Here is a 27898-nt window from a genome sequence, read left to right on the forward strand (position 1 = left end):
GAAAGCTACACAGGGGGAGAGTCCAGGCCGTGTCCGCTGCTGGTTGCAGTGATTTCTCCATGAGGAGAAGTCATAACCAAATGTTTTGGTCTTTTCTGGCCCTGGCTGTCAAGTCATGGCAGTGGGAAAACTTTTGTGGGACGTGTCCCTCTCCCAGACAGCGAATACACTGCAGCTGATTGTCTGCTACCAGGAAGGTGACCAAGCAAGAGATGCACCTCTTAAACTCAGGAGTTCTGGGCATAAGGGTGAGGGAAAAGGCTTCCTGGTCGGGAAGGGCAGGAAATGGGGAAAGAAAAACCTAAACTATGAAGTAATAATTAAGGCAAAGCAAAAACAAAACAAAAAAAAAAACATTTTTTTGCAGACAGAGGAAAGAAGAAGAAAGTATAAAACTACACTAAAACTAACAGGTAAGGCACTATCAAAGGAGGCAAAGGGAGAAGCAGGGTCTGCTGTGGATTCTCTCCCAGACCAAAGGCGGTAGAGAAGCAACTGGTGGTCAGACTGCACAGTGTTGTATATACGTCCCGCTCACAGCAAGAAGGGGGGAGGTGCGCATGTGTGTTCCGACGGGCACTACTGATGAAGATCTCCAATCCCAGACGCAGGGTGTGCTGCCGCACCTACAATGGAGTACCCATATGGACATCACTCAAAGAAGAACCATTGATAACTACTTTCTGAGTATGGTTTTCCAACCAATTGTTCATCTACCTTATAATAAGTTCATACAGACTAGTTTGTTTATGAGAAGGTCATGTGAGCCAGTATAAAAAGCCTTACTCTAAAGTAAAGAAATATATCACATTTTCTACTTCCCCCTATCCACAAGGCTTGTTACTTAACAAAGAAGGATATTATGCTGGTTTGACATTTTTTCTTGACAAAGCCATGTGGACTGTTACTTATTACCTTATTACCTAATAGGTGCTAAACAAACCGATTGCTTGATTACTTGCTCCATTATCTTTCCACATGCTGAAATTAAGCTGACTGGTCTATAATACCCTGGGTTGTCCTTGTTCCCCTTTTTATAGATAGGTATTTAAAATGAATATACATACAAGTAAATAGCCACTAGAAAAAAAAAATCAGACAAGTGCAAACAAGAGTCTCAAATCTCAATTCCCACTACAGTTAAAACAAAATAAATATTATATAGAAAGACCCTGAAAGCATAACAGAAGCTTGCTTAAAAATTCAAACAAGTAAATGTTACAGAAACAAACCAAAAGCAAGAAAATGCTTGCATATTATGTGGCAATGTAAGTCAGAATTTATATGGCACAAGAAAAATTCTCCCATTAAACCCAAAGCAATTTTTATTAAAGAAAATGTCTCTTCACTACATGATGTAATCAACAGGAAACAAACAGCAAGACAATAAATAGTTGGAAAAAATGAGACAGCATAAATGGAAAGCCCACTACCAATGTTTAGAGACCATTACCTAACTGAGTAACCTTGCATCCAATAACAGGATCTCTCATTCAAGTTATATGATAGTATGGAAACATTTGAAGCAATATGGTCCTTGCACTGGAACACACCAGTAATGCCATCAAAATACATATGGCCAATCTTGAATAAAATCAAATATGAAATATAATATTTCAAGACAGCATGACTGTTTCCCAATCTGTCCATAGATTTTTTTTATCCCTACAGTTATATCTGAAAAGAAACTTACATTGTTTTAAATCTGAATTAAGTAATTTTTCAAAAAGGTAAATTTTATTAATAAAAAAAGAAAGAAAATATATCTAGGAACTTAAGCTATTGCTAGGTTTAAAAAAAAACAACTACAAGGATTAAGCATCAAGAATAGCTTTCTTGAGGTCCAGCTTAAAGGTTACAAGCAAACAAAAGCTTTTGGGGGTTAGCACAGAGGAATCCACAAGCCATAACGAAATAAAAGGAATAAACCTAATCACATCTTCCTAGACATTTCCTGATCTACTTACATATCAGGGGTTTTTTAAATGAGCAGTTTCTAGGTATGATACTAATGATTTTCTTCATACTGGGCCCAAGCTCTTACAGCATAGCTCTGTCCTGTCAACCTCAACAACAGAACGACAGACAGACAAGACAAATGGGGAGTCGTTTCAATTTTTAAAAGTTCTAGCCTTCCCATTGGCTCTTTTGGCCAGGTTCCCACTCACTTCCTTTTACCTGTGCACAGCAGTGAGACATTTTAACCCTTTACAGGTAGAGCAATTAGAGAACAGCTACTAAGAGGGTTTTATAGCTACTGGCTGGCCAGGTGTCCATAAAAGGGAGCTACTCTCCCCCCCCCTTCATTTATCACAACTTGTGCCTCATGTGACTTTACACACATCATGCGGGAGTCAAAAACACTTGTGTCTCAGTACATCTATGGAATAGGTCTTCAAAAATTGTTGCAATTGTTCTGATTCAGACTGGGACCTCTGCAACCAGCCTATAGTTATCCCTTCCCCTGGTTTCATCCACAGGGCCATTTGTGAAATGACCATGGCCTGTGAGGATATTTTTTCATTTTTTAAAATCCCATTTTATTTTAATAATGTATAGTTCAGAAATATTAAAAATAAAGGTTACAACTCAGGTTATATTCCAGGTAGTGAATAACTTGGTTAATCAGCGTATCTCCACTTAAAAAATTGAGACAAGTTTTCTTGCTACGAGCACCATCTCTTATATTTATAAAATCTGATCTCAGGGAGGAACAGTCAACACATTCTGAAGCTGAACTCACTACCACCAGGAAAATGAGCTTTCACATAAGAAACATAAGCTCAGAGGTACTGAGTGCCTCAAAAGTCGCTTTCCACTGGCTTTGTCAGACCACATTAATAGGGCAAAGGAAGGAGAATGTGGGAGTGAGGGATGGGACATGGGGCAGTGGGATGAAATGGGGAAAAAAAGGAGATAGGGGAATCACGGTGGGAAGCGGGAGATCTGGATGCACAGGGGCTCGTTGGGGGGTTCCGGGTACAGGGGCAATGGGACTCTGCAGGGGATCCAGGTGAAGGTGGTTGGGTCTCAGCGGGAGGGGGGAGGGGGATCTGGGTGTGGGGGGCTCATCGGGGGAGTCCAGGTATAGGTGGGTAGGGCTTGTCAGGATGACGGTTCGATGGCCCTGCTTATCAGGGGAGCCCCGGCTGCTGCCGAGGGGATGCTGCATACCGGGCTCCCTGAGCCACCCGCACCCAGAGTGCCCCACACAGAAACCTCTCACCCCACGCCTGGATCCCCCCCACACATGGATCCTGCAGAGCTGAGCCAGCCCACCCACACCTGGTGCACCTGGCGCAGAGGGGCAGGGCCCCAGGGTGTTCCCGGAGCTGTGTCACAGTCGGGTGCAGCCTCACTGCCGAGTCCCTGTACCGGGGAGGTGGGAGCTTCAGGGTGATCTCTCACCTCAATGCAGCCAGTGACCTGTGCTCCCACTGCCATGCGCTAGAGCGACATTTATTTACTGACAAATAAAATTTGCAGAATGTTGCAGCATTTTAAAATATTGTGCACATAATTTTTATTTTTTGGCACAGAATTTCCTCAGGTGTAATACTCTCGACCAGAAAAATCTCTTTACATTAGCCTGAAGGCTTGACTATAAAAGGCAAGGGAGACAACACAGATCTGTCCCCCATTCCTTGGGAATCCTATTTTGGACCAGTTGGTAAAATAGGTTTGGAAGGTCCTTGCCTCAAATGTTGTTGAGAAGAGAAACGCACTGTCCTGTATAACAAATGAGACTATTTACCTCTGTCTGTGCACTTGATAAATGAATTATGACTGTTGAGTGGCTGTCCCAGTTTACTCCAAGGAATATTATCTTTTTTCTTCAGGACAATCTCCACCTTTCCCACTTTTTCAGCAATGTGTACTAAAAAAAAAAAAAAAAAAATTCTGGTGAAATTTTGAAGGAAGTTATTTTATTTAGTTTCATTATAATTAAGTTCAGCAAGGACTAGTATCTAATAACCTCTCAAAATATACAAAATTGTTCTGCTACATTAAAATGTCAAATTTCCTTGACATGCTTCAGTATATTATTAAAAACAATAGCTTAGTATGCATGACTAATAACGCATCTACTGTATATTTAGCAAGTACGTTTTGCTCACCTGGTCAAAAAGTTAATGCTCATGATTTCAGAGTTACCAGTTATTGATACATAGTACCACTTTTTCTGTAATGCATAAGAGACAAGCCCCTCTATTTTATGACTATATTTTAATATGCAGATTAATTTAAAAAACTAATTAATCCAATCTAATGCAAAGTCCTGTATGAAAATATACTACAGAACATGTTTCTAATTACTAAGGAACACATTTTAAAGATACCTCTGGGGACCAGAATAATGCTGACATTCTAACTTAAGTATTTCCAAGGCATCTAGATGTATTCACTTTAAAGCTTTAGCGTCCATTGTGATGACTCAAGAAAGCTGACAGTTCAGGAAGGCAGCTGGCCCTACCTGACTCTTAAATAGAACACTTCTAAAAAATTCACAAACACTATGTTCACTCTCCAACTACTTTACTGAATATTGGTCTAATTTTACGGAGAGTCCTTCATTATAAATGATATATGCATACATAAAAAATATGGAGGCTCTCTTCCAGCACACCAAGATTTTCCCTGACATAGTTATATTTTCTTTTGAACTACTGTTTCTTAGAACTATATTCTTAATATTGGCATGACATTAGTGCCATGCAGAATCTCTTGAAAATGATACATTCATTCCTGTGGCTTCAAATACAACAATACTGAAAAAATTTAAGTTTTGTTTGACTGTTCAAAATAGCGTGCTGTGTCAAAACATTATTCATAGGCAAAGGTATCATTTATCTGTTAAATATGTGCTAGCCAGATGGAGAAGGGCAGAACAAAGTAGACAGACTTAAGTTTTCATGTTTTGACATTAATGGGGTAGAGAACAGGGAGAAGAGGAGGAAACACCTTACCAGTAATGTCCTCTTGAACTGCATAACTCAGCTCTAAAATGAAGAAAATGCACATCCTCTTATTTAGATATAATTGGAAATCAAATTGCCTTCTCCTTCTATAGTTATCAGCATCTGTGACACTGACAGACCAGCCAACCTGTGTATGACCCATAACAACTTAAGAAGCATTACAATTGTATCCAGACAATTCACTTGTATGTGAATTTCAAAGAGATGTACTAGACTAGCAATCAGTAAACCATTCACTTATAGTAATAGAAATCCAGTGTAGATGCTAAGTGTATTTGTCTGTGTTTACCAATATCCTGTTAGAAGTTTAACAATGTAACCAAATTAGCTTCTAGATACTAATTCCCTTTCATGTCTTAATTGCCTGACATTATGTATGTGAATAGTTCAATTAACTTTAAGATCAAAGATGAGAGGGCAAAAAGTTAAGCATTCACTGTAAATTAATATTTGTAAGGTGACAAATATGTCACAATTTACTTAACTCCAGAGTATCAGGATATAAATTAACATCTTGTATGGGAAATGTAGCCAGGATAGCCAGAACAAAATCAATAAAGCCAGGAACAACTTCAGGAGCTTAAATACAGGCTGGAAATCATCAAAATACAACACCAAAACCAAACTTAAGATTTATCAGAGCTGCGTACTTTCAACACTACTTTATAGTGCAGAATGCTGGGGAATGAGGAAGTACATGTCCAAACTATCTTCATTCCATACAACCTGCCTCAGAAAAATCCTCCATATCTTTTGGCTCAGAAAAATCTCAAACCAAGATCTATTGACACAGTGCAGCCAAGAAGATCTGAGCACTATCATTTCCAGGAGGCGTTGGAGATGGATCGGTCATGTGCTTCAGATGGAAACTGATTCCATCACCAGAGTAGCAATAAGATGGACACCTGAAGGCAAGCGAAAATGAGGCCGTCTGAAAACATGGCAAAGAGCTGTGGAAGCCAGGGTGGATACATTCAATGATTTAAAAAAATAATAATAATAATAATAATTTTTTTATTTAAATCGGATTTTTGAGGGAAAAACCTATCTAAAGATCGTTTTAATTAAGATACATTATAGCTCAAAGATATCTCATCATGGAATAGGGATTATAAATTCTAATTCTATAGTATGAGACAATATATTCATGTAATGTTTAAGAAAAGTTTTGTAAATGAGTTCCAATAGTTCATAGATTAGGGACCCAATCTTACAGGGTTCCAGGGGCTTCTGTATAGATTATTTAGGTTAATCTTTCGATCTACCCAATGGGGCTCAGTGCTCAGTCTAGAAGATACCATCAGAGATACTTAAGATTTGCAGTTCTCAAACTGTGGATTTGTGTCTCCAGGAATAACATGCTTGTTAACAGCAAAAATGTTTTTAAATAAATAAGTAATATACAGAGGTGAGAAACAACAGACCTCAACTCTACTGTCCCTCTGCAAATTTGTGTACACAGAGTCAATCCCTTATCTCCCTCTAAAAGTGCAAAGTTTCAAAAAGTTCAATGAACAGGAGATCGTTGGGGGCGGAACAGATCTGGACAAAGAGAAGAAGTCTGGAGATAAATGTGAGAAGGGAGGGACAGGCAGTAGAGTTTGAGCAGCATATTCCAGAAGTCTTGAGGTCTTTCTGAGTGTAGACGTCATTGATTTGAGATGTACCATACCATTCTCTCACTAAAATGGAAAACCTATAATGGCAACAGGCCGTAAAAGAGACCCAGTTTGGGAATATTTTAATGAAGTTCCTCTACCTGTGGGTAAGACAGGCATGCGTGCAAAATGCAAACAGTGCAACAAAGAAATGCAAGGCCTGGTTGCCCGAATGAAACAACATCATGAGAAGTGTCCCTTCTCACGAGGAAGCTGCGTTGACAATGATGAAAGGAACGTGTCTGAACATGCAGGATCTTCAGGTTGGTAAACTCTTTTATTTCATACTTCTTTCTTAAGGACTGCCTGTCTTCCTTCTGGACTATTCTTGAATTCTCATGTTTGAGCAAAAAATATAGTTGTTACTCTATGGTACTATCATTTTAGATGCACTTGTGACACAAAATAAATAGCTGAAATAGGCAGATCTTCCTTTTACAATTTCACCTTTAATATAGTACTGGGTGTCAGTGAATGCAATGAGTAATACTAAATGAGCAGTACGGTAACAATAATTAAATAACTGCATTGACTTATTTTGTTTAGGAGAATCCATCCTCAATATACAGGATTCTGAAGACTATCCACCTTCAAGATCACCATCATTTTCTATAGTTTCAGAGTTATCTGCAATTATAGTGTTTCAGTCACATCATGTGTGACACATAGCCACAGTATATCACCTGTAGCAAAAAGAAAAAAAAAATCTCCATCATCCAGAAACAACCACAGATAAGTTTGTGATAAGCAGGGCCGGCTCTGGCTTTTTTGCTGCCCCAGGCAAAAAAGCCTCTCGCCGCCCCCCGGCGGGGAGTGCAGCAGGGAAGGGCGCCGAGCCCAGCCGCAGCCCCGTTTCTCCCCGACCGGCCGGAGCGCCGGGGCGAGGGCGGCGAGCCCGGCCGGGGCCCCGCTCTCCCCGACCGGCCGGAGCGCCGGGAGGAGGGCGGCGAGCCCGGCCGGGGCCCCGCTCTCCCCGGGTGAGTGCTGCCCCCCTCCAGGTGCCGCCCCAAGCACATGCTTGGAGGGCTGGTGCCTGGAGCCGGCCCTTGTAATAAGAACCAGCAGATTACAAAAAGAGGTAATTGATGAAAAAATTGCCCGGTTTGTTTATGCAACAAACGTTCCTTTCGGTATGATTGAGAACCCACAGTTCATTAACATGGTTCAGTCATTAAGACCAGGATACAGTCCACCCAACAGAGCAGATGTCGCAGAAAAACTGCTGGATAAAGTGCATGAAAGAGAAATTGAGCAGTGTGCAAAAGATTTAGAGCAGGGGTAGGCAACCTATGGCACATGTGCCAAAGGCAGCGCGCGAGCTGATTTTCAGTGGCACTCACACTGCCTGAGTCCAGGGGGCTCTGCATTTTAATTTAATTTTAAATGAAGCTTCTTGAACATTTTAAAAACCTTATTTACTTTAGATGCAACAATAGTTTAGTTATATATTATAGACTTATAGAAAGAGACCTTCTAAAAACATTAAAATGTATTACTGGCACATGAAACTAAATTAGAGTGAATAAATGAAGACTCGGCACACCACTTCTGAAAGATTGCCGACCCCTGGTCTAGAGGGTGAAATTGTTAACCTGAGTCTTGATGGGTGGAGCAATGTCCACAATGATCCTGTTGTATATGGCTTGTGAGACAACAGAAGAAGGGAATGTCTTCCTTACAGAAACAATTGATACATCAAGAAATGCACACACAGTAGTACTGACAAGAAGTAGCAGTAAAAGCTATAACAAACTGTGAAAAAAAATTCAAATGTCTAGTACGTAGTTTGGTCACAGACAACGCTGCAAATGTATCCAAGATGAGAAGAAATTTAGGAGAGTGTGAAGAGAGTCCCAAGCTAATAACATACGGATACAGTGCTCATTTGATGCACCTCCTAGCCAAAGACTTCAGTGTTCCAGAAATAAAGGCTAATGATGTTGAAATTGCAAAATACTTCCGTAACAACCACTTTGCAGCAGTTGCTCTGAAAAAAGTGGGAGGAACCAAGCTAACTCTCCCACCAGACGTGCGATGGAACTCAGTAGTGGACTGTTTGGAGCACTATATCAAGAACTGGCCTAATCTAATGACAGTTTGTGAACAAAATCGTGAAAAAATAGATGGCACTGACACAGCCAAAGTTATCAACATTGAGCTTAAGAGAAATGTTGAACACATGCTGAGTATCCTGAAGCCTATTTCTGTAGCCTTGAACAAAATGCAGGGAAATAGCTGTTTTATTGCTGACGCTGTTGAAATTTGGAAGGAACTGAGTGAGGTCTTAAAAAGAGAAATATGCAATGACAGAGTTAAATTACAAGCATTAAAAAAACAAATGGGACAAGCACTATCTCCAGCTCATTTTCTTGCAAATATTCTCAATACTCGGTACCAGGGTCAAACCTTAACTGCTGAAGAAGAGGAGTTGGCTATGACATGGACATCCAGCAATCATCCCTCCATAATGCCAACTATAATAAACTTCAGAGCTAAGGGCAAACCATTCAAGAAATATATGTTTGCTGATGATGTTTTAAAGAAAGTCACACCAGTGAACTGGTGGAAGTCACATAAGCACTTGGATTCAGAGACGGTTGAAGTGATAATCTCACTTTTAACAGCAGTAGCTTCTTCTGCCGGTGTAGAAAGAATATGTTCTTCCTTTGGACTAATTCATTCCAAATTGAGAAATTGTTTGGGACCTGAAAAAGCAGGAAAACTTGTTTCTCTTTTCCAGATTATGAACAAACAGGAAAATGAAGGTGAAGACGACGGAGTTAGCTGCAGAAGCCAATATTTTATGTTTCTCATGTTGACCTGGCTGACATAGCCGATTTAATTTTTTTTTTTAAAATATTTAACTATTTTAGTTAAAAACAACTTTAACAAAAACAAACCTGATTTTAAAAAACTTGAATGTTTAGATTCAAAAATTCATATGCTTGTTTTGTTAAAATGTTATATGTTTGCTGCCGAAGGAAAAAAATCCAAAATACATAACGTTGTTTTAGTTAAATAAAACAACTTAAATGTCTGTCTGGTGATGTTCTCCTCCTAATTCAGAAAGGCAAGAAAATCCTCAATATATTAATAATTAACCTGTTGAATTGGAGATAGTTGACCTCCCAATGACTTCATAAATATCTGCTTCAATTACCTTTGGTAAATGAAATAACCAAACAATCATTCATTTTCTCATATAGCTGTAAAACTAATCTGAAAAGTTTTAAAAAAAAATCACTGTTTAAAAATGTATAGTGTGTACCTTCTAAAAATGAAACCTACATCTATCTCTGAGTTGTGAAGAATATGTATTAAGGTTATAACAACCAACAAAAATGCACTTTTATGGTAGAAATCCATGATTAAATCGAGTCTTCCTGACTAGCAATTTAAATCAATTTGATTTAAATCAAATCCATCCTGGTGGAAGTCGAGCTGAAAAACCTAGGGCACAGCTGGGGAACCACTGAAAGACTTGCCAGAAACAGACAGGCGTGGAGGAGCTTTGTCACTGCCCTAAACGCCAGAGGCGTAATAGGAACATGACGATGATGATGGGAAATGTAGAAGCATAAGATACAAAAATACACAAATGCACTAACTACTAGATTGGGGGCAGGGAGAGAAGGAGTAAAATTAAACTAATGATAGAATTCAATGTTAATGTTTTTCAAAGCAAAACTAAAGCACTTACCAATATGCAAGAGATATGAATAATCCCTCAGAATGCTGTCTATTCTCAGTCTACCATCTTGATGGTCAACTATCACCATTTCTGAATTCATGCCCTTATATAGAAAAGGAAATTATTTCAAATACTTTTTGAACATAAGAACAATGCTGAAGAACTCACAGAACATATCTGGCGACATTCACAGTAAGATTTCATGATTTCTTCTCTTTTGATAAAATGCATTTACCTTTTGTTTAGTATATATGACAACAGTGACCAAATAATCTGTTTGGAACCAATCATAGCTGTAAAATATTAAGAAAAAAAGGAATTATTCTTGCGAGCCAATAAAAAATACATTTAAATGGCAAGAATTTCCAAGCTGACCTTTCTATGAAATAATATACCAAATATATATTTTTATATCCTGACGAGAAGTCTAAAACTGATTATTTTAAGAAAGGTTATTCAACATTAAAAAACAGGAACTCTAGTTATCCATCACTAGTTAGCAAATAATAGTTAATCATATTATTAGAAAGTACGATTAGGCAAGAATGCGCATAAACTTTGTACTAACTGTATGAATGTGTATACAATTGCACATGACTGGTTTAAAGAAACTGGTTATTGATTATAGACATTTGCGTAAAGTGAGCAGTTCATTCTTTGGATGAATAGAAATCATTTAAGAGGACTCTTTTGGCCATGTGGAATAAATATTACTACTCTCACCCCTATTTTCATTTCCATGGATCCTGTCCCCTTTCTAGGATGGATGTCTCAGTATTAGATATACAGTATTTATGTTCGGACAAGAATTTGAGTTTAAATCTTACATTATCGTACTCATCTTTTAGACTAACGGACAAGAAAGCAAAACCCTGAAACTTACTGCAAATGAGAATGTTTGCAAGTAGATTAGTTCTTTTTGTAGTCTGTCTGAGTTGTCCTCTCTTCCCTATTTACCTCAGTCCCCATACCAAATGATAGGATTCACAACTTATTGCACAAACCCTGAGGTAGACTAGGAAAAGGGGAAAAATGAAATGGTTGTGGGAATGGAATCAACCCCAACTGGCAGACAGTGCACAGGACATGCAAACAGCCCCCTGCAGTCACTGTTCCTTGGGCTTTTAGCAATTAGATCAATGTAATCAGAGTCCCATTGGCCACTTCATGTATATTCCATTGTATTCTGTTCCCACACTACACTAGCCTATATGGAGCCAATCTTCCCTTGTGCCACAGAACTGCATCAGTACTGCTACACAGGGAACCTCCAAAGCATCATACACTGGTGGGTATAGTTCAAAGTGTATATTGCACTTACCCATCATCCTTTAAAAAAATGTCATATCAGAAAATTCCATACTTTAACAAAATAAATACTGGATACTGTTGAATTTTTCTACATTTGAAGTAAATAATATTTATTGCACTATAGAAAAACACAAATAGGGAGGAATCCTGAATCAAGAACTAACTTTATATTTATGTAGGAGGCAGCATAGGGCAGCAGCTAGTGCAAAGTCACTAAATATACATTTTATTCTCCCTCATTTCTACAGACTCATTGTGGGACCTCGAGCAAAACATTTAAGTTAACTGAGCATGAGTTTCCCTATCTGTAAGATGTGATAATGACACATACCCACCTACATAAAGCACTTTGAGCTTTATGGATTAGCGTACACTCTGTATTTGCTAACAGTATACACTATTTGACAAAATGTGTACAAAAAGTGTACTATAAAAATATAGATCAATACCTTGGAGTTAAATCTTTGGAAGAAGTATCCAATACTTTATTTTTAGGAAGTATGCCTAAAAAAAACCCAACAACAACAGAATTTATTAACACATTTGCATTGATTGTCACCCATCCAAGAGTGTTAAATCTATTCCTAGTAGGAATGAAATCCAGAAAGTTTTAAAATTAAATGCATGCAATAGCTATAGCTCCTTGATACCTGGTGTTTGCATTTCCATTGGTAATCAGGAAGTCACAAGCTTTTTAGCCATTGTCCCCCTGAGAAATGAGTCCCAAGCCCCCCAAAAACTAACTTCCACTTCACATACTTGAGTTCCATGCAACTGGTACACCACAAAACACTTTGGTGTATGAGCTTTCCAAGTTACACTGGAATTGGCATGTGCTCTGGGAAACCAGTGGAATGTAATTGTAGCTATATGTATAAGCATGTTCTTAACTACCTCTTATATTTTACTTTATTTAATTTTCGAAGCATTAGAATGCTAGCCCCAGATAACTTACCCAAACAAGACTTAGACATGTTTGTTTACAGAGTTCCAAAAATAAAATAAAATAAAATAAAATAAAATAAAATAAAATAGTGACTTTCAGGTATGTAACTTAATGTCATACACTAATTCAGCTTTAACCTCAGTAAGCCAAGCAGAGACTTCCAGGCATTTTAAATCTTGTTTTACACTAAGCATCTTGCTAGAGATCTTTGTAGTATTCAGCTAGCTGCTTTTATAAACAGCTTTCATTTTAGTGTTTTTCTACTTTTTAATCACAGTGACCTTGACCAAAGTCTGAGAAACTAATAGTGAGAACAATCACCATTCAGTTTTCTTGGAGAGCAACAATACTGATCTCTGACAGAGAGAATAATATTCAGGCAACAATCTGAAATGAGAATATAGGTTAAAGTGATTTCAATTCTCCTTCCTAAACACTGATGCTAAAAAGAAGCTGAACTGCGTCATTGTGGGCACGGCGAAAAATGAACAGCCTGAAATGTTATGTGGTCCATGACACCAAGTGGAGGGCAGGATTTCTAGTGGAACAGACTAGGCAGAAGGGTAACAATAGAGTTGGGAAGGAATGGTTATTGCTGTGGATGGCTGTTTATTATCAAAACAAGAGCAAGGATTTTATGCCAGCCAAGGCCAATCCCCTGAGCAACCAATGTGATGTTTTCCTAAAATTAGCTTGATGCATAGCCAGTACTTTCTTACGCACTTTCATGATAAGAACAAAGATTACGTTGAACAGAGCGTGCTCTGATCTATCATGCTTCCTTTCCAGATAGAACTGCCCATTTTTTAATTTCAAAATCAGTTTCAGATGCATTAAACAACAAACCATGTGAACCAGAGATGGTTATGCATACCGGACAGGGATAAGTAACTAGGGAATGTATTCATTTTCCCATTTAAACCAAATATCATGTAACAGGTTCTCTAGTTCAACCAGATATTTTGGGCTTGATGCAGAAGTTGCTGGGTGAAATTAAGTTGTGTATGTCATGGAGGAGATCAAACTACTAGATCGTAACAGTCTCTTCTGGCCTTACAAACCTATGACTAACTGAGGAGGGAACACCATGTGCGAAATAAATGCAAATCATTATGCATTTGCTCCTGAACAGTTTATATATCACAGGTGATACAGCAGCTGCCACAGCAGACTGGGGCTAAAAAATAATATTCCTCCAAAAGAAGAACCACCACCCACTAAATCTGAGGCTTGCTCCCCAACTGAGGCCCTCATGGAAACACTGATACCATATTATTAAAAACTCTGTATCTAACAACCTATAAATTGGGAAGGTGGGGGGGGAAATCAGACTCTAGTTATTAAAGTTAGAAGCATTTCCTATTTAGTTTAGAAATTATATCATTGTAAGGATTATATATACTCCAGCAAACAAGATAACAATTCTGGTGTGATATTTGTGGGTTCTGTAACTCCATGCATATATAACAAAAATGAATTTGTCTGGATTACAAATGAAGCTACAGCAAGAACAGAACTTTGAAGATGATCTAAAAAAAATTACTACCATGTTAATCTTGACCTTTCTAATTACGTTTATGGAACACAGTTTTTATCCAAAAGAGTTAAATATCTTACAATTGAGACTTATTTGTAAAAATGGAATTTTCCTTGACAACTCTGCACTTCACATGCTCTAAATTATCCATCCACTTCTATCAAACCCCACTGCCCCACATTTGCTAATACTGACTAGTACTTTACTCCACAAGTATTGTAATGTAATAGAATTGTCTTCAATGGGCCTATTCATGGTGTAAGCTACTTTTCCACATGTATCAGGGTACTGCAATATATGTAGTGTATTAGTGAAGTTGAACCCCTTAATGCCTTAGTGAAGTCATTCGAGATGTCTGGTATGACTTTAACAAGCAACAATTCACAGTTGGCAGAAGGTAGTGCACAGACAGAAGAGAATTTGGATCACTATAGCTGTACCCAAACCTGATACTCCAATGAACAAAATGGGACAGGAAAGCTGATGAACTGTTAAGCGGGACATTTCTCACATGATCGCTAAAACTGGGGTTACTCCCTTTTTCCACTTCCAACTTAAAAGTCCCACAGCACTTTCTAACAAGAGTTGTTGATAAACCTTATGTTCCAACCAACATTGTGTCTCAGTAAAACAGGTTCCAAAGGCTGTGAATAAACTAATTACTGCAGAATGCATACTGCCTGTTCCATTTGCCTACAGAGTCATTGCCCTACCAAACTCATCACTCTGAACTATTTTGGAATATTGTAAGGCACTTTATAAGACAATATGCAAATCAGAGATGACAAATGGAAACAGGAGGACAGAGCATCATTAAAGCAGCAAAGCAGGCAAGAGCAGATGAACTCATCTTTGATATCATCTCAATTTAAGACTGTATTTGTATAGCCGTACTCAGAATTTTAGAACCCAAAAGCAAACTTCTCTAGGGTGAAACATCTTTCAGTGCTAAATTCACAAATCCTACCTAAGATTTTGTGAATTGTAATTCTCAGAGTTCTCCAACAGTCTCTACTGCAGCAACACCATAGATTGAAAAGTATAATGCAGAGTTCACCAGCTAGCTGTGGTTTTCAAACTTTCTGTATTGGTGATCCCTTTCACACAGCAAGCCTCTGAGTGTGACCCCCCCTTATAAATTAAAAATGGGGTGTTAATTTAATGGGGGTTAGGAGCTGTCAGCCCCACGGAGCTGACAGCTCACGACTCCCATGTAACCATCTTGTGACCCCCGAAGGGTCACGACTGCCAATTTGAGAACCCCTGAACTAGATGTTTGCTTCTCCTATTAACTTCTTTGGATATTCCTTAGTTTAAGTTTCAAATTCTTACCATCTGAAAACTTACCATTTAAGAGTTTCTTCTCTTCAGGTAGAGCGCAGCAAGTCTCTGCAAGGATGCAAGAAAGCCAACAATGACCAAAATACTAGACAGCTACTACGGTTAAGACACAGTACTCAAATATGTTTGACTAAAAAAGCTTTGGTCATGGAAAACTAAATAAGAATCAAGAATCAAGTTACAACACAATATTCAAACAGATTAACCAGAATAACATTTCTTAAAGATCAAGAAATAAAACAGCCAAAACGAAATGTTCAGTCCTTTAGCTATTTTATATATTGCATGCAAAACACTACGTTTAGAAGAAAATTAAGGTTTCACAATCAATCCCTCAAAAGTTAGAAAATGTCAGAATTATGGTTGCCAATGTACTAATGAGGCAGAGATCCCATGGAAAAAAAATGTGATCGTGTATTTAAAGACTTTATCATAATGCATATACACAAGGGGGCTGAATTATGGTTGCACAGGCAATTACAGGGAAAGTCCTGGGATGGAGCATATTTAGCGCAGATGGAATCTTCAGAGAATTTCGCTGCCAAACTAACAAGGCTCTACTAAGCATGTGTGGAATCAAATTTTTTTTGAGGCTTTAACTTGGACAAACATGCAGTTTTTCCATGGAAAAAGCAAAAGGCACCTCCCTGCCACAAAAGTGACTCCCCTGCCCAATTTCAAGTCCTTGATCCAAAGGATGGCGGCACTAGAGCTTCTCAACAAAATGGTTGTAAGAATTTTTATCATGTGCAAGACAATGTATTTTTTCTCTAATTCTCAGAAACAACTACGTGATTTTTGCTGAAACTTTAAAAAATGTAAGCCTGAGGCAAACACCTAGCGTTGAAAGTTTTAGCCCAAACTGTTAAAGTTTGACAAAGTTATAGATAACTGAAAACACTATCTTATAATGGGAAGTGTCGAGAAAGTTAAGTATAGGCTGATAGTGCTGCCTATAATAAAGATACGTATTTGGATTAAACATTCAAATTTACAGTCCTTATTCTAAATCTTTTTAAGGATGAAATATAGGATTCCAACATCACAACCTACAAAACAAGCATTTCACTGTTGAGCACAAGTAGAAAAATGCTCTTCTCACTAAAAACATTACTTGAGCAAACCTTAGACAACTGTTTTCCCTATTCATTTACATTTTCACTATATGACATCTACAGAGACATATTAAAAATGTAATGGCTTTACAAGTAAAGGATACAAAACAAAATGGTCCAGGTAGGTTCTGGTCATATACTTGCTAAATCATAACACAGACAGACCATCTTTCATAAAAAACAGTATATGTAGTCATCTGGGGAAAGTGTGTTGTTTACATTTGGAAAACAAATTTGGTCCTAGAATTCAAGTACTGATTCAAGGATAAGGGTGCTGTTACTTATATTGTAATAGTTAAGGAATGTTAGGCACTGTAAAATCATATAGTAAGATAGTCTGACTTGAAGAGTTCACAATCTAAAGAAAAAAGTGAAAAGGGAGTGGGGAAGGAGATACAACATAAAAAGAGGTCAGCTGATGACTGGCATGTGTATTTGTTAGTCCCATTTTTAATATATTCAATATTTAATGTATTAAAACTATCCCCAAAGAGCCTCTCTATGTAGCATCATTAGTTGGTTTTTTCAGAAAAATGTAATACAGACTATTGATCATGACTGTAGCTAACCACCTCAGGTAATACAATTGTCTAAATCAGATCATTTGTTAGCTTCTTTGAGAAAATATGTCAGATAGACTGATCAATTTTAAAACAAGTATACTCCTGTTTGTAATTCATGTTTCTGTTTCTAAGACTATCAATTTGTCTTCTAGGAGCATTCTCCATTATTGCTCTAAAACATTTCAGATGAACTCAAGATTTTCCAAAGTCTTTTATACTTGATATATTTGTTGTATTTTATTATTTCAAATTAGTTCAGCCATTGTCTGAGCATTCATCCTCCACCCTCTGTCACCCATTTCTCACCATCAAAAGGAAACTGATCAAAACAGCACACAATGTCATCTGAAGATCCTATGCCACACTATATTTTCTTCTACAATCACTTCATATATCACATGTATTGCTATGTAGAATCAGGGTATATGCTACAAATAGGTACTATTCCTTTTTTTTTTTTTTTTTTTTTTTAAGATGGGGGGAGAGAGAAGTACTGAAGGAATTTACCAATTCTACAGTATAATTTAATAAATTAGTGCTAATGTAGCAATTTCAAGAGCTGGATAAATATTGCAAACGTGTTCTGCTAATATTAGTTCACATTTTAAAATTAGTTAATTTCCCTCTCCAAGAGCATTTCTAATAGAAAGCTGATTCTAAGAGATGTTCCATCAGGGAACAAAATCAGACCATGTTACTTAGGTGATCAAACAGATCAGATTTCAAGTATGTCATGAACTGCTCACAAACAAGCTACCCAACGAGAATTATTCATGAAAATTCAGCAAGTAATTTTACTGAATAACTGCAATCCATTAGCCTATATTTGTTCATAAGTGTTTAATTTTTATCCCATCTGCGAATACTCCAACACCCCTTCAGAACTGTGTAATACACACAATAGATGTCTATTTTATCACTATCTAGAAAACTGGGATAAAACCAGGAGAAATTTTAATATTTGCCCTTTGCTGCCAAGGGCTAGCAGTACTTTCATTACTCATCAAACTGTGATCACAACTGAACTCTAAACAGACTAGAAAAATATCACCAACTTCACAATGAAAAGGTTTTTGGCAAGATAATTTTCTCAACTATATATTAACTTTCAGACACTTTAAGGCCTAAGATATTCTTGCTAACTTATTAATTGATGAGAACAGCAAAGAAACCTTTTGCTATGGCATTCTGCATTAAATTATTTTTTTCCCCCTGAAGGAAATTGCTCCTTCTGAAAAGCTTTTATTTTATGTTCACTTTTAAAAAAGAGAATATTGTCATATTTCAAATGTCAAACATAGCCTTGACTGAAGGGTATTTATCAGAGACCCTAATATTATATGATTATAAACAGCAGCAGATTGTGGAAAGCAGACCTGTTAATGCTACTTACTTGTAGTGATAAACATTCAGCAAATACACCTTGATCCATTTTAAAGTAAAATATTTAACATTTTATTCTTTCAAATAAATAAATACATAAATTATTCATTTTCATACTGCTGGCCCACTGCAAAGTGAAGTCCTATGTTGCAGATATTGCTAAAAAGTACAAGCTTTCAGCATGCCATGGTGGAGTAAGCAAGAAGAAAAGCCAAACAAACACAGGAAAGAAATGGCACTGGAGCAAACAAACGAGTGGCCACAGCTGTTTAACACTGCATCCCATAGATTGTAATTGATTCAATAGATACCACTGAGTTTGGTTTATTTTTAATTATGCCAATGTACTTCTGAAAAGGTTATTAATGTAAGTGGCAGCAACTCATCTGTCACAGCTCAACTGCATTAGCTTGGAAGTTGGTTTTGTTTTGTTTGGTTCAGTTCGTTCATAAATTCCAGCGTTTAAGTACAAAATTTTACAGTGGAATTAGCTGCATACAACACTGAAACACAGTCTCCTGCTTTCTCCTCTGTAAGTGTAGATATAAAGCACACAGTCAATTAAACAATATGGCCCTAGAGATGTAACTTAAGTAAGGTCTAGAAAGGACTAATCACATCCTGATTACAATGCCTGTTAGCATTCCATACTAGGAGATAGAAGTGAGAGATTCATTGCTTAAAGTGACAGAAAGTCCTGTGGCACCTTTAAGACTAACAGATGTATTGGAGCATAAGCTTTCGTGGGTGAATGCCCATTTTGTCGGATGCATGGGACTAATTGCTTAAAGTGTAAATTAAATGCCACTTAAAAACTAAAGTCACAAAAAAAATCAGTTTTACATATTAATTCTGTCATTGTTTCCATACTACTTTTCTCATATTTACTACTCAAAAACAGTACCTGCTGTTCAGCAATATTTGGGGTGGGGGAGTGTGAGGGGGCTATTACTAGCCACTTGATCATTACTAGAAGGCAAAAGGAATATAACAGACTTTGAAGCCCCTGGGAATCCACACCAGCACTTTTTAAGACTATTTATTTATCTCATCCAGTGATCCAAAGCAGCAATGATCAGTTTTGGATTTCTGTAAGCAAGCATTTTTTAAGCAGAACAAATAGTAATATCTCCAATATGTTTTTCCATATAAAGACCAAACAAGCCTCAAAGCTTGAACTAACTCCAAAAAGCACAGGTAGGGAAACACACTACCACCTAAGTAGTTAGCTTATTCAAACTGCTTAATAAAATACAAAGCATATTTTAGGAAGTGTGAGCCCATAATTGACATCTTGGGCTTTAAACATTATCTAATGGAAATACCACATGAAAATGAGTTGAGGCTTTACAAACTGCTCTAGGTTATGCAAAGGGAGTACCCCAGCAGAGCTGGCACAGGATGTGGGGCAATTAAAAGTAGCATCTTGTGATAAAAGGAGAAGACGATCTGTCTGAACTGCCTGCTTCCCAGTGACTGACAAACTGGAGCTAAACAGAGGGATACTATGTATAGAAGCCTATGTTTATAATATAGCTCCATCAATAGACAGATGGCTTTGGGAAAGTCTGATATGGGTATCTAAATCTTCTCCCTCACTTCAGAGGGCCAACTCTCAAACAACCCGAGGGTTTCAGGTGTCCCAAGACTTTCAAATAATCTAATTTCTAATTTATTTAATTTTAAAATATTCCATTTTATAAAATGTACCTATAGTAGCAGCAACAGGTTTGAGTGCCATTCTTCCAACAAGGCATTCCTTCAACATGGATTCATAATTGACCCAACGATGAACCTGCATGGAGGAAAAGATTAGTTTTCATATATTTAAGAATATTTATAATTCTGACTGCATGTGAGAGACTATACAGTGAGAAAATGAAGGTCAGTTTTTATTTTGGGGACTCAAACACGCTGGTTAAATTTTGAGATGCTACATCAGGGTTGGCCAAACTACAGCCCATGGGCCACATCCAGCCCATCAGACGTTTCAATCCAGCACTCGAGCTCCTGCCAGGGAGCGGGGTCTGGGGCTTGTCCTGCTCCACACGTGCCATGGCTCTGCGCAGCTCCCAGAAGCAGCGGCATGTCCCCCCTCCAGCTCCTATGTGTAGGGGCAGCCAGGGGGCTCCGCACACTGCCCCTGCCCCAAGCGCCACCCCCGCAACTCCCATTGGCTGGGAACCTGGCCACGCCTCCGCATAGGAGCCGGAGGGGGGACATGCCGCTGCTTCCCAGAGCTGCTTGAGGTGAGCGTCTCCCTGAGCCTGCACCCCTGATCTCCTCCCACGCCCCAACCCCCTGCCCCAGCCCCGAGCCCCCTCCCGCCCTTTGAACCCCTCAGTCCTAGCCCAGAGCCCCCTCCTGCACCCCAAACCCCTCATCCCACCCCACCCCAGAGCCTGCACCCCAAGCCCTCACCTCCCCACGCACCCCAACCCCCAGCCCGGAGCCCCCTCAAACACCTTGAACTCCTCATTCCTGGCCCCACCCCAGAGCCTGCACCCCCAGTTGGAGCCCTCACCCACTCCTGCTCCCCAACCCCAATTTCGCAAGCATTCATGTGCCACCATATAATTTCCATACTCAGATGAGGCCCCCGGGTCAAAATGTTTGCCCACCCCCGTGCTACATTAATCAACACAGGCAGGAGCATCAGGGCCACAAAGGTATTAGTACATATCTAAGGGCCTTTTATTAATCAGAGTTTGATTTTTTTACATGTTTATTTTGCTTCATTGTCTTTTGTACTGGAAGTCAACTGGTCATCTTTCTTTCCCGGACCCTCGGAAAATGGGAGATACTGTAATTTGTACACTATATTTCATGCTTTGCAAATATTTGGATTCAGCAGTCTTTAAAGTTACTCCTGGATTCTTTGAATAGTTATTTACTGTAATTTTTTATTATGTTTACATGACCTAAGTCAGTGTGCTAGGTATTTTGAAGGACAAATAGGAAATATTGCTCCCGCCCCAGAGAGCTAAAACTAGCTTAGAGGTGATGTGTAAGAGTAACAAAGAACAGGAAAGGGGATGGTGAAGAAGTAGAAGATATATAACAGTAAGATCATACAGTTTAGGTACATATATATGATCATGGCTGAATTACGTTCTTGTGGGCATCAGAGAAGCAGTTAATCTTAAGGAGTCATATGAATGAAGAAAAGGCAGTGATTTATCAGACTGGAATTGGGACAGTTTCCATGATAAGGAGTAGTACAAAAAAAGGCATGAAACCATTGTCGGACAACTGGACAAACAGTGCATCAAGACCAACACTGTTGGTGGAGAAGAGGAAATGGGGCGTAACATGATAGAAGTCTAGAGGAGATATGTAGGGCTTTGAAATCAAGGACAAGAAGTTAAATGCAGTGAAAAAAGTGGGAACACAGTAGAGGATAATTAGTCAGATCTACAAACAAGATCAATAGCAAGTTTCCTGCTATAAAAGGATTTGAGAAACTAAGGATTTTTAATTTTCAGTGGTTCTTCAGAGCTTTAGCCATGAGAAATACTCCAACTCTATAGTCTAAAACACCAAAGTGGAAATGGAAGAATGGTCAGGCTTTACTGTATTGGAACCCAAGTCCTGAACATGTTTTAATAACCTTTTTCCCCTCTCCATGCACCGAATGCCCTAAGAAACTCAGAAAATGTGCAATTTTCAGAACACCTTTTAACAAAGTGAGTGTAATTTCCTTCCAGTATTCTTACCTGATCAAAGAGATCTGTGCCATCTGTTCCTGCCGCTCGCATTAGCTCATCGTCACCACCAGGGTGATACTCCATATATGGAGTGACGTTATACACAAGTCCTGCATCAAAGAATGGAGGTATAAATCATAGCAAAGAATTCCCTAATTAAAAATGTGTATTTTAACTTATTTGGAGAAAACAAATTTTAATTTTAAGGTATTTCAATGTTCTTCAGTCATGGGAAACAGCAGAGAGATCTTGGCATAAAGAATATTATGAAATACTACTGCACTATACTTCAATCCTCAGTAATACAATAATGAACAAGGAGAAACATTTTAAAATGAAGCAGACTGGAAAATTCCATATCGCTACATGTCATACAACAGCTATTTTGTTTAATTAAATGGAGTAATATCAGGCAGCCTAAAATCCCAGTCCTGCGAAGACTTAAGCATGAGTTGTCCAATTGAAATCAATGGGTCTACTCTCATGTTTAAAGTTAGTCAACTGCTCAAGTCTTGGCAGGATTAAGGCAGGATTAAGGCCTAAAGTTTAAAATCAAGATACAACAGATGACTGTTTTAGAATATTGATTTAAAAGTGACTAAATCTGTTCTGTGCCAAAAATATGCCTAGCTTAGAAGAATGCCTGGAAGACGCCTTTACACAGAATTTAATTTTTCTAAGCTTTAAAAGAACAAAACAAACTGACCTTCTTCATGCCCTCAGCAACATGACATCCTGCCCATGTAATAACCTCACAACCTTATTTAACTACAGCCTTATTTAACTACAAAATACTACCCCATTCACCACTCAACCTGTGCAAATAATAAAGCAGGAATGTTGAAGAAAATAAGTTACATGTGACCATGTATTTAAAGCTATTATAATACATGCAGACATAACTTTGCCATACCCAGATTTGTGAGTGCTTCAATTCACAATCTTAATGTTTTTTAATGGAGGTTTTATGTATGGCGTTTACTAGGGTTTTTTACTAGGAAAAATTACAAAAACAAAAGAAATTCATGTATGTGCAGCTACTTGCTTAACAATAGAATGCTCAGTCCTGTATGACATGCACTCAGTGAGGCAAGGGATCCTCCAAAACATTTCCAATACACCTTTTACATTCACACACATGCTCAGAGCCAATGAACTCTTATTCAATAAACATTAGTTTACATGTACAGAACACTGTTTAAACCCCTGTAACTTTCAAATCTACGTAGAGCTTCAGCAGACCACCAATAAGCACACTTTCAACCTAGGGCCTGATTTCTAGAGGTCCTGCCCATCCATTACTCCAGATCACCTCTGAAAATCAGGCCCTAGGGTCCCTAACAAATTTAAAGTTTCCAGTCACTCCCTGCTAAGACATCAAAGCTGCTCAAATACAGATCCTCTCAAGAGACATTGTTCTACTCCTTGTCCTCAACAACTGAACCATTTTTAGCTCAAGTTTATTTCCAAGATTTACACCTGAAAGATATGTCTACAGTGGCAAGTTTCTACGCCACAAGTTATACCACTTTTATTAAGACACTGGAATTAAAACGCTGTTGCGTGTTCACATTGCTCCCTGTGACGCTGGAGCGCATCCACATTAGCAGCTCTTGCAACAGCAAAGACAGCAGTGCATTGTGGCAGCTATCCCACTGTGCAACTGGCCGCAGAGTGCTTTGGGAAGGGTTTGCAATGCCTTATGGGGAAGGCACAGCATCACATGACGCAGGTTTCCCAATCCCATTGTTCCATGGGCATCCTACTACATTGCCAGCTGCTTTACAACTGAAGTGTGGGGAAGAGAGAGTGTGTGACAGGGAGTGGGTCTGTGTGTGTATGGAGAGGGGGAGAGAGACAGTGTGTTTTGGGGGACAGAGAGTGTGTCTGCAGGCTGTCTTGTAAGTTCAGTCAGCGGCAGGAAGCAACCAGTCCTGAGGCAGGGGGTGGGGGAAACCCCGACATCAGCCCCTGCCTCCCTCCCTGGGCTGTCTGCACAGCACTCTCTCTCTCTCTCTCACACACACACGCCTCTGTGTTCAACAGCACAAGCATTCCACGTTAATGGTTTGCTTTGTGTCCCGGAGCAGATCAGCACAGCATGCGGCTGTCAGAATTGGTGCTTTGAAAGGGGAGGGGCGCATCTCTCCAGGGCAGCCAAGTTCAAAACAATGAGCAGAGCGGCCACTTGAGGCATTATGGGACAGCTCCGGAGGCCAATTACAGCGCAGAAAGCAATCAAGTGTCTACACGGGCAATAGAGCGCTGGAGCCTCTGCGCAAATAGCCTTACGACTCTCGTCCAAGTGGTTTTTTTGCAGGGCCGCAACTGAGGAGTTTCTGCGCACAAAGTTGCTTGGCAGTGTGTACACGTCTGCAGTTTGAGCGCAAAAAACTGCTTTACTGCGCAGAAACCTGCCAGTGTAGACAAGCCCACAGAATGAGTATACTCACTTTACGAAGATGCTAAGGTTTAATTAATTGAATATGTGTAAAATGGCTTGCAATCCTTGGATGGAAGGCTATATATAAAAGCAAAATAGTATAAAGTATTAAATACACATGCCCATATTACTGGTTCCTAACTTAAATTACATTTCTTCTGCTGTGTGCAAATCAGTGTATGTTAAGGGGGGGGAAGCTCCCTCTCTCAAGTACCAACCATATTACTATTCACAGTGTTTAGTATTTTATACTTTGCTTTGCTTTGCCTATCAATTTCAGTGACAATATATCAAGAGGTCTGCATACAATGGATGCTTCTTGCATAAAATAGATATAGAAAAACAGAATGCTGTCTATGGATAGTTTGATAAAATTATAAATTCAATAAGCTTAAGAAAACTGATATAAGTGAAATGGGTGAACAATGAAAATGCAGAACGTACACCTTGATATTTTCAAGTTTATAAAAGATGATTTTTCTGCTGGATTTGCTAACTACACCATCTTGTGTGCAGTAGTGAATACTGCATACGAGGAGGACATTTAGTCAGCGAAAACCCAGATTATTAGGACATTATTATTATGAGCTAGATGCTGCTGCTACATAAGAAGTCTACTTGGGATGTTCAAGGTAGCATGTGAACAATGGCTACCACCTGTAAAATTCTGAGTCATGCATGAACATGTGACTTGCCCATGTGACTCCAGACTTGCAGCTGGATTCTTCACAAGAGAGAGGAGGGGGGTCTCCACCCACAAGAGAAAGTCTATTTAAGCCCCTGGGAGATCCCTCCATTTGGTCTTCAGCTGACTCAAGAGATAACCTCTCCACCCCGAAAAGATACCTGAAAGAAACTGGAACAAAGGACAATAACTGCAGGGGTGTGACTGATTGCTACACCCAGAGTAGAAGGAGGCTAGTCTGTAAAAAGAAGCTTATTGGAACATCTGTGAGGGTGAGATTTCATCTGTAATCATTTTCTTACTGTATTAGGATAAGATTTGCATGTTTTACTTTATTTTGCTTGGTAATTCACTTTGTTCTGTCTGTTATTACTTGGAACAACTTAAATTCTACTTTTTGTATTTAATAAAATCACTTTTACTTATTAACCCAGAGTATGTATTAATACGGGGGGGAGGGGCAAATAGCTGTGCATATCTCTTTATCAGTGTTATAGAGGGCGAACAATTTATGAGTTTATCCTGTATAAGCTTTATACAGGGTAAAATGGATTTATTTGGGGTTGGACCTCATTGGGAGCTGGGTACCTGAGTGTTGGAGACAGGAACACTTCTTAAGCTGTTTTCAGTTAAGCCTGCAGTTTTTGGGGGACGTGGTTCAGACCTGGGTCTGTGTTTGTAGCAGGCTAGCATGTCTGGCTCCAACCAGGTAGGGTACTGAAGTCTCAAGCTGCCAGGGAAAACAGGCTCAGAGGTAGTCCCAGCACATCAGTTAGCAGTTCTCAAGGGGTTTCTGTGATCCACCCCGCCACAGTGGCGTAGTCGAGCAGGGTCTGTGCACAGCTGATTGCTCTGAGATACTGATAGTGATTTTAAGTGAATTTTGGGCGTGGTGGCTGGAGAACAGAAAGTGGTTACTGGTTTGTTATTTTCTGTTTGCTTATTTCGGGTAAGGGAAATAGGGACAGAAAAGTAAGCAAAATAAGTAAGAGTAAAGATCAGAAGAAGCTAGAACTGCACAAGTTGCAAATTGCCCAGAAAGGCTGAACACTGGGCACTGGGAAAGTCTCTGTTAACTAGAAGCCCCTGAGCTGAGTGCATTTCAGTTTCAGTGAACAGCAGAGGGGTGTGGTCCAGCACAAGAGAGCAGGAAAATGACTACCAGCGAGGCAGCTACTAAACTAGAGCTGGCCAGACTGGAAGTAGAAGAGAAGGCAAAGGACCATGAGTTTCAATTGAAGCTCAAGAAGCAGAGGAAACTGCGCACAGAAGGGCTATAACAGCAGAGGCAGCCAGGGAGGAATCTGTCCACAAAAGGGCTATGGAAGCAGAGGCAGCCAGGGACAAAAGAGCCCTGGAGTTAAAAGACAGAGAAATACAGGCCCAGATTGAGGCCCAGAAGCATGAACTGGCTGTTACGGAGTGGAAGAGACACTGGCAGCTGGCTCTACTTCCCCAAAAACCCACAAATGGGAGTGACTATGTCCACAGTATGATGAATCCAGCGATATTGCTGATTATTTCATCACCTTTGAGAGACTCTGCACCCTCCATGCTATCCCTGAAAATCAAAAGATGACCACCTGGATAGCAAAACTGACTGGAGAGCTCTGGACATATTCAATAAGATGCCTATTAATGATGCTTCAAAACTATGGTAAATTTAAGGAACTGATTTTGAAACAGTTTCAGATTACACCTGAAACCTAAATTCAGGAGTCTTAAAAGGGGATCTGGCTTGAGTAATGTGGCTTATGTAAATGAAATGAGAGTCTTGTTAGATAAGTGGGTGAGGGGAAAAGTCATTACAAGCTTTGAAAGAATGTGAGATTTGGTTACTCAGGAACAATTCCTGAATATGTGCAGTGATGATGTAAAACAGCATTTGTGGGACAAAAAGGTGAATGCAGCGGGAGAATTAGCTGAGTTTGCAGACTCTTTCGAGCGGTCACAAGCTGCAATTAAACATAAACCACTGGCAGAGGGGTATAGGGTTGGTGGAAAGCACAATTACTGTTTTACCCCTGGGAAAAAGGAGGCTGGGTGTTCACCTCCCCATTCCCGTTACTCGTCACAAATCTCCTGTACAAGCAGAGGAGCCCAAGAGGTGCTATCATTGTAAGTCCACTGAGCACCTGAGGAATAAGTGTCCCTTGCTGAGTGGGAGCAGGCAGCAGGTAACACATGAAGCTGCTGCTTCTCAGAGCCAGGCTGCTGCCTCTTTCCACACAGGATTTGTAAAGGTTGCTTCTACACAACCGAGCAGTGAGCATATGCATGCTGTTAAACTTAATGGGAAAATGCTTGTTGGTTTAAGGGACACGGGTGCAGAGATTTCTGTGGTCAGGAGGGACCTGATCCAAGAGAAGGATTTGTTGCCAGGGGAAATGGCAGAACTGGTGGGAGGTTACAAAATCCTTGCACCTTTAGGTAAGGTGCACATGGAAACTGGTTATTTGCAGGCTGAGCTGACGGTTGCAACAGTGGCACACAATTTTGCACTGTTTCTACTGGGGAATGATTTCTCTGATGTGGCAGA

The 27898-nt window shown here is 39.3% G+C and overlaps 1 protein-coding gene across 3 annotated transcripts in view; it reads right to left on the reverse strand.

Moving 5' to 3' along the window:
• LOC112102128 (cytochrome b5 reductase 4) overlaps positions 1 to 27898 on the reverse strand; it is a 72394-nt gene that overhangs the window by 38583 nt on the left and 5913 nt on the right. For 2 of the 3 annotated variants that reach the window (XM_026654371.2, XM_026654387.2), the window contains 8 exons: positions 22241 to 22341; positions 20235 to 20319; positions 15470 to 15511; positions 12089 to 12143; positions 10564 to 10621; positions 10338 to 10431; positions 4968 to 5000; positions 3755 to 3877 (listed from right to left, as the gene is read on the reverse strand). In XM_026654371.2, the coding sequence (XP_026510156.1) occupies positions 3755 to 3877; positions 4968 to 5000; positions 10338 to 10431; positions 10564 to 10621; positions 12089 to 12143; positions 15470 to 15511; positions 20235 to 20319; positions 22241 to 22341 (591 nt within the window). The remainder of the gene's footprint in view (positions 1 to 3754; positions 3878 to 4967; positions 5001 to 10337; positions 10432 to 10563; positions 10622 to 12088; positions 12144 to 15469; positions 15512 to 20234; positions 20320 to 22240; positions 22342 to 27898) is intronic. The other variant, XM_026654376.2, reaches the window with a different exon arrangement.

This window comes from Terrapene carolina, unplaced genomic scaffold (assembly GCF_002925995.2).
Source record: "Terrapene carolina triunguis isolate 2854851 unplaced genomic scaffold, T_m_triunguis-2.0 Scaffold42, whole genome shotgun sequence".
Classification (NCBI taxonomy): domain Eukaryota; kingdom Metazoa; phylum Chordata; order Testudines; family Emydidae; genus Terrapene; species Terrapene triunguis.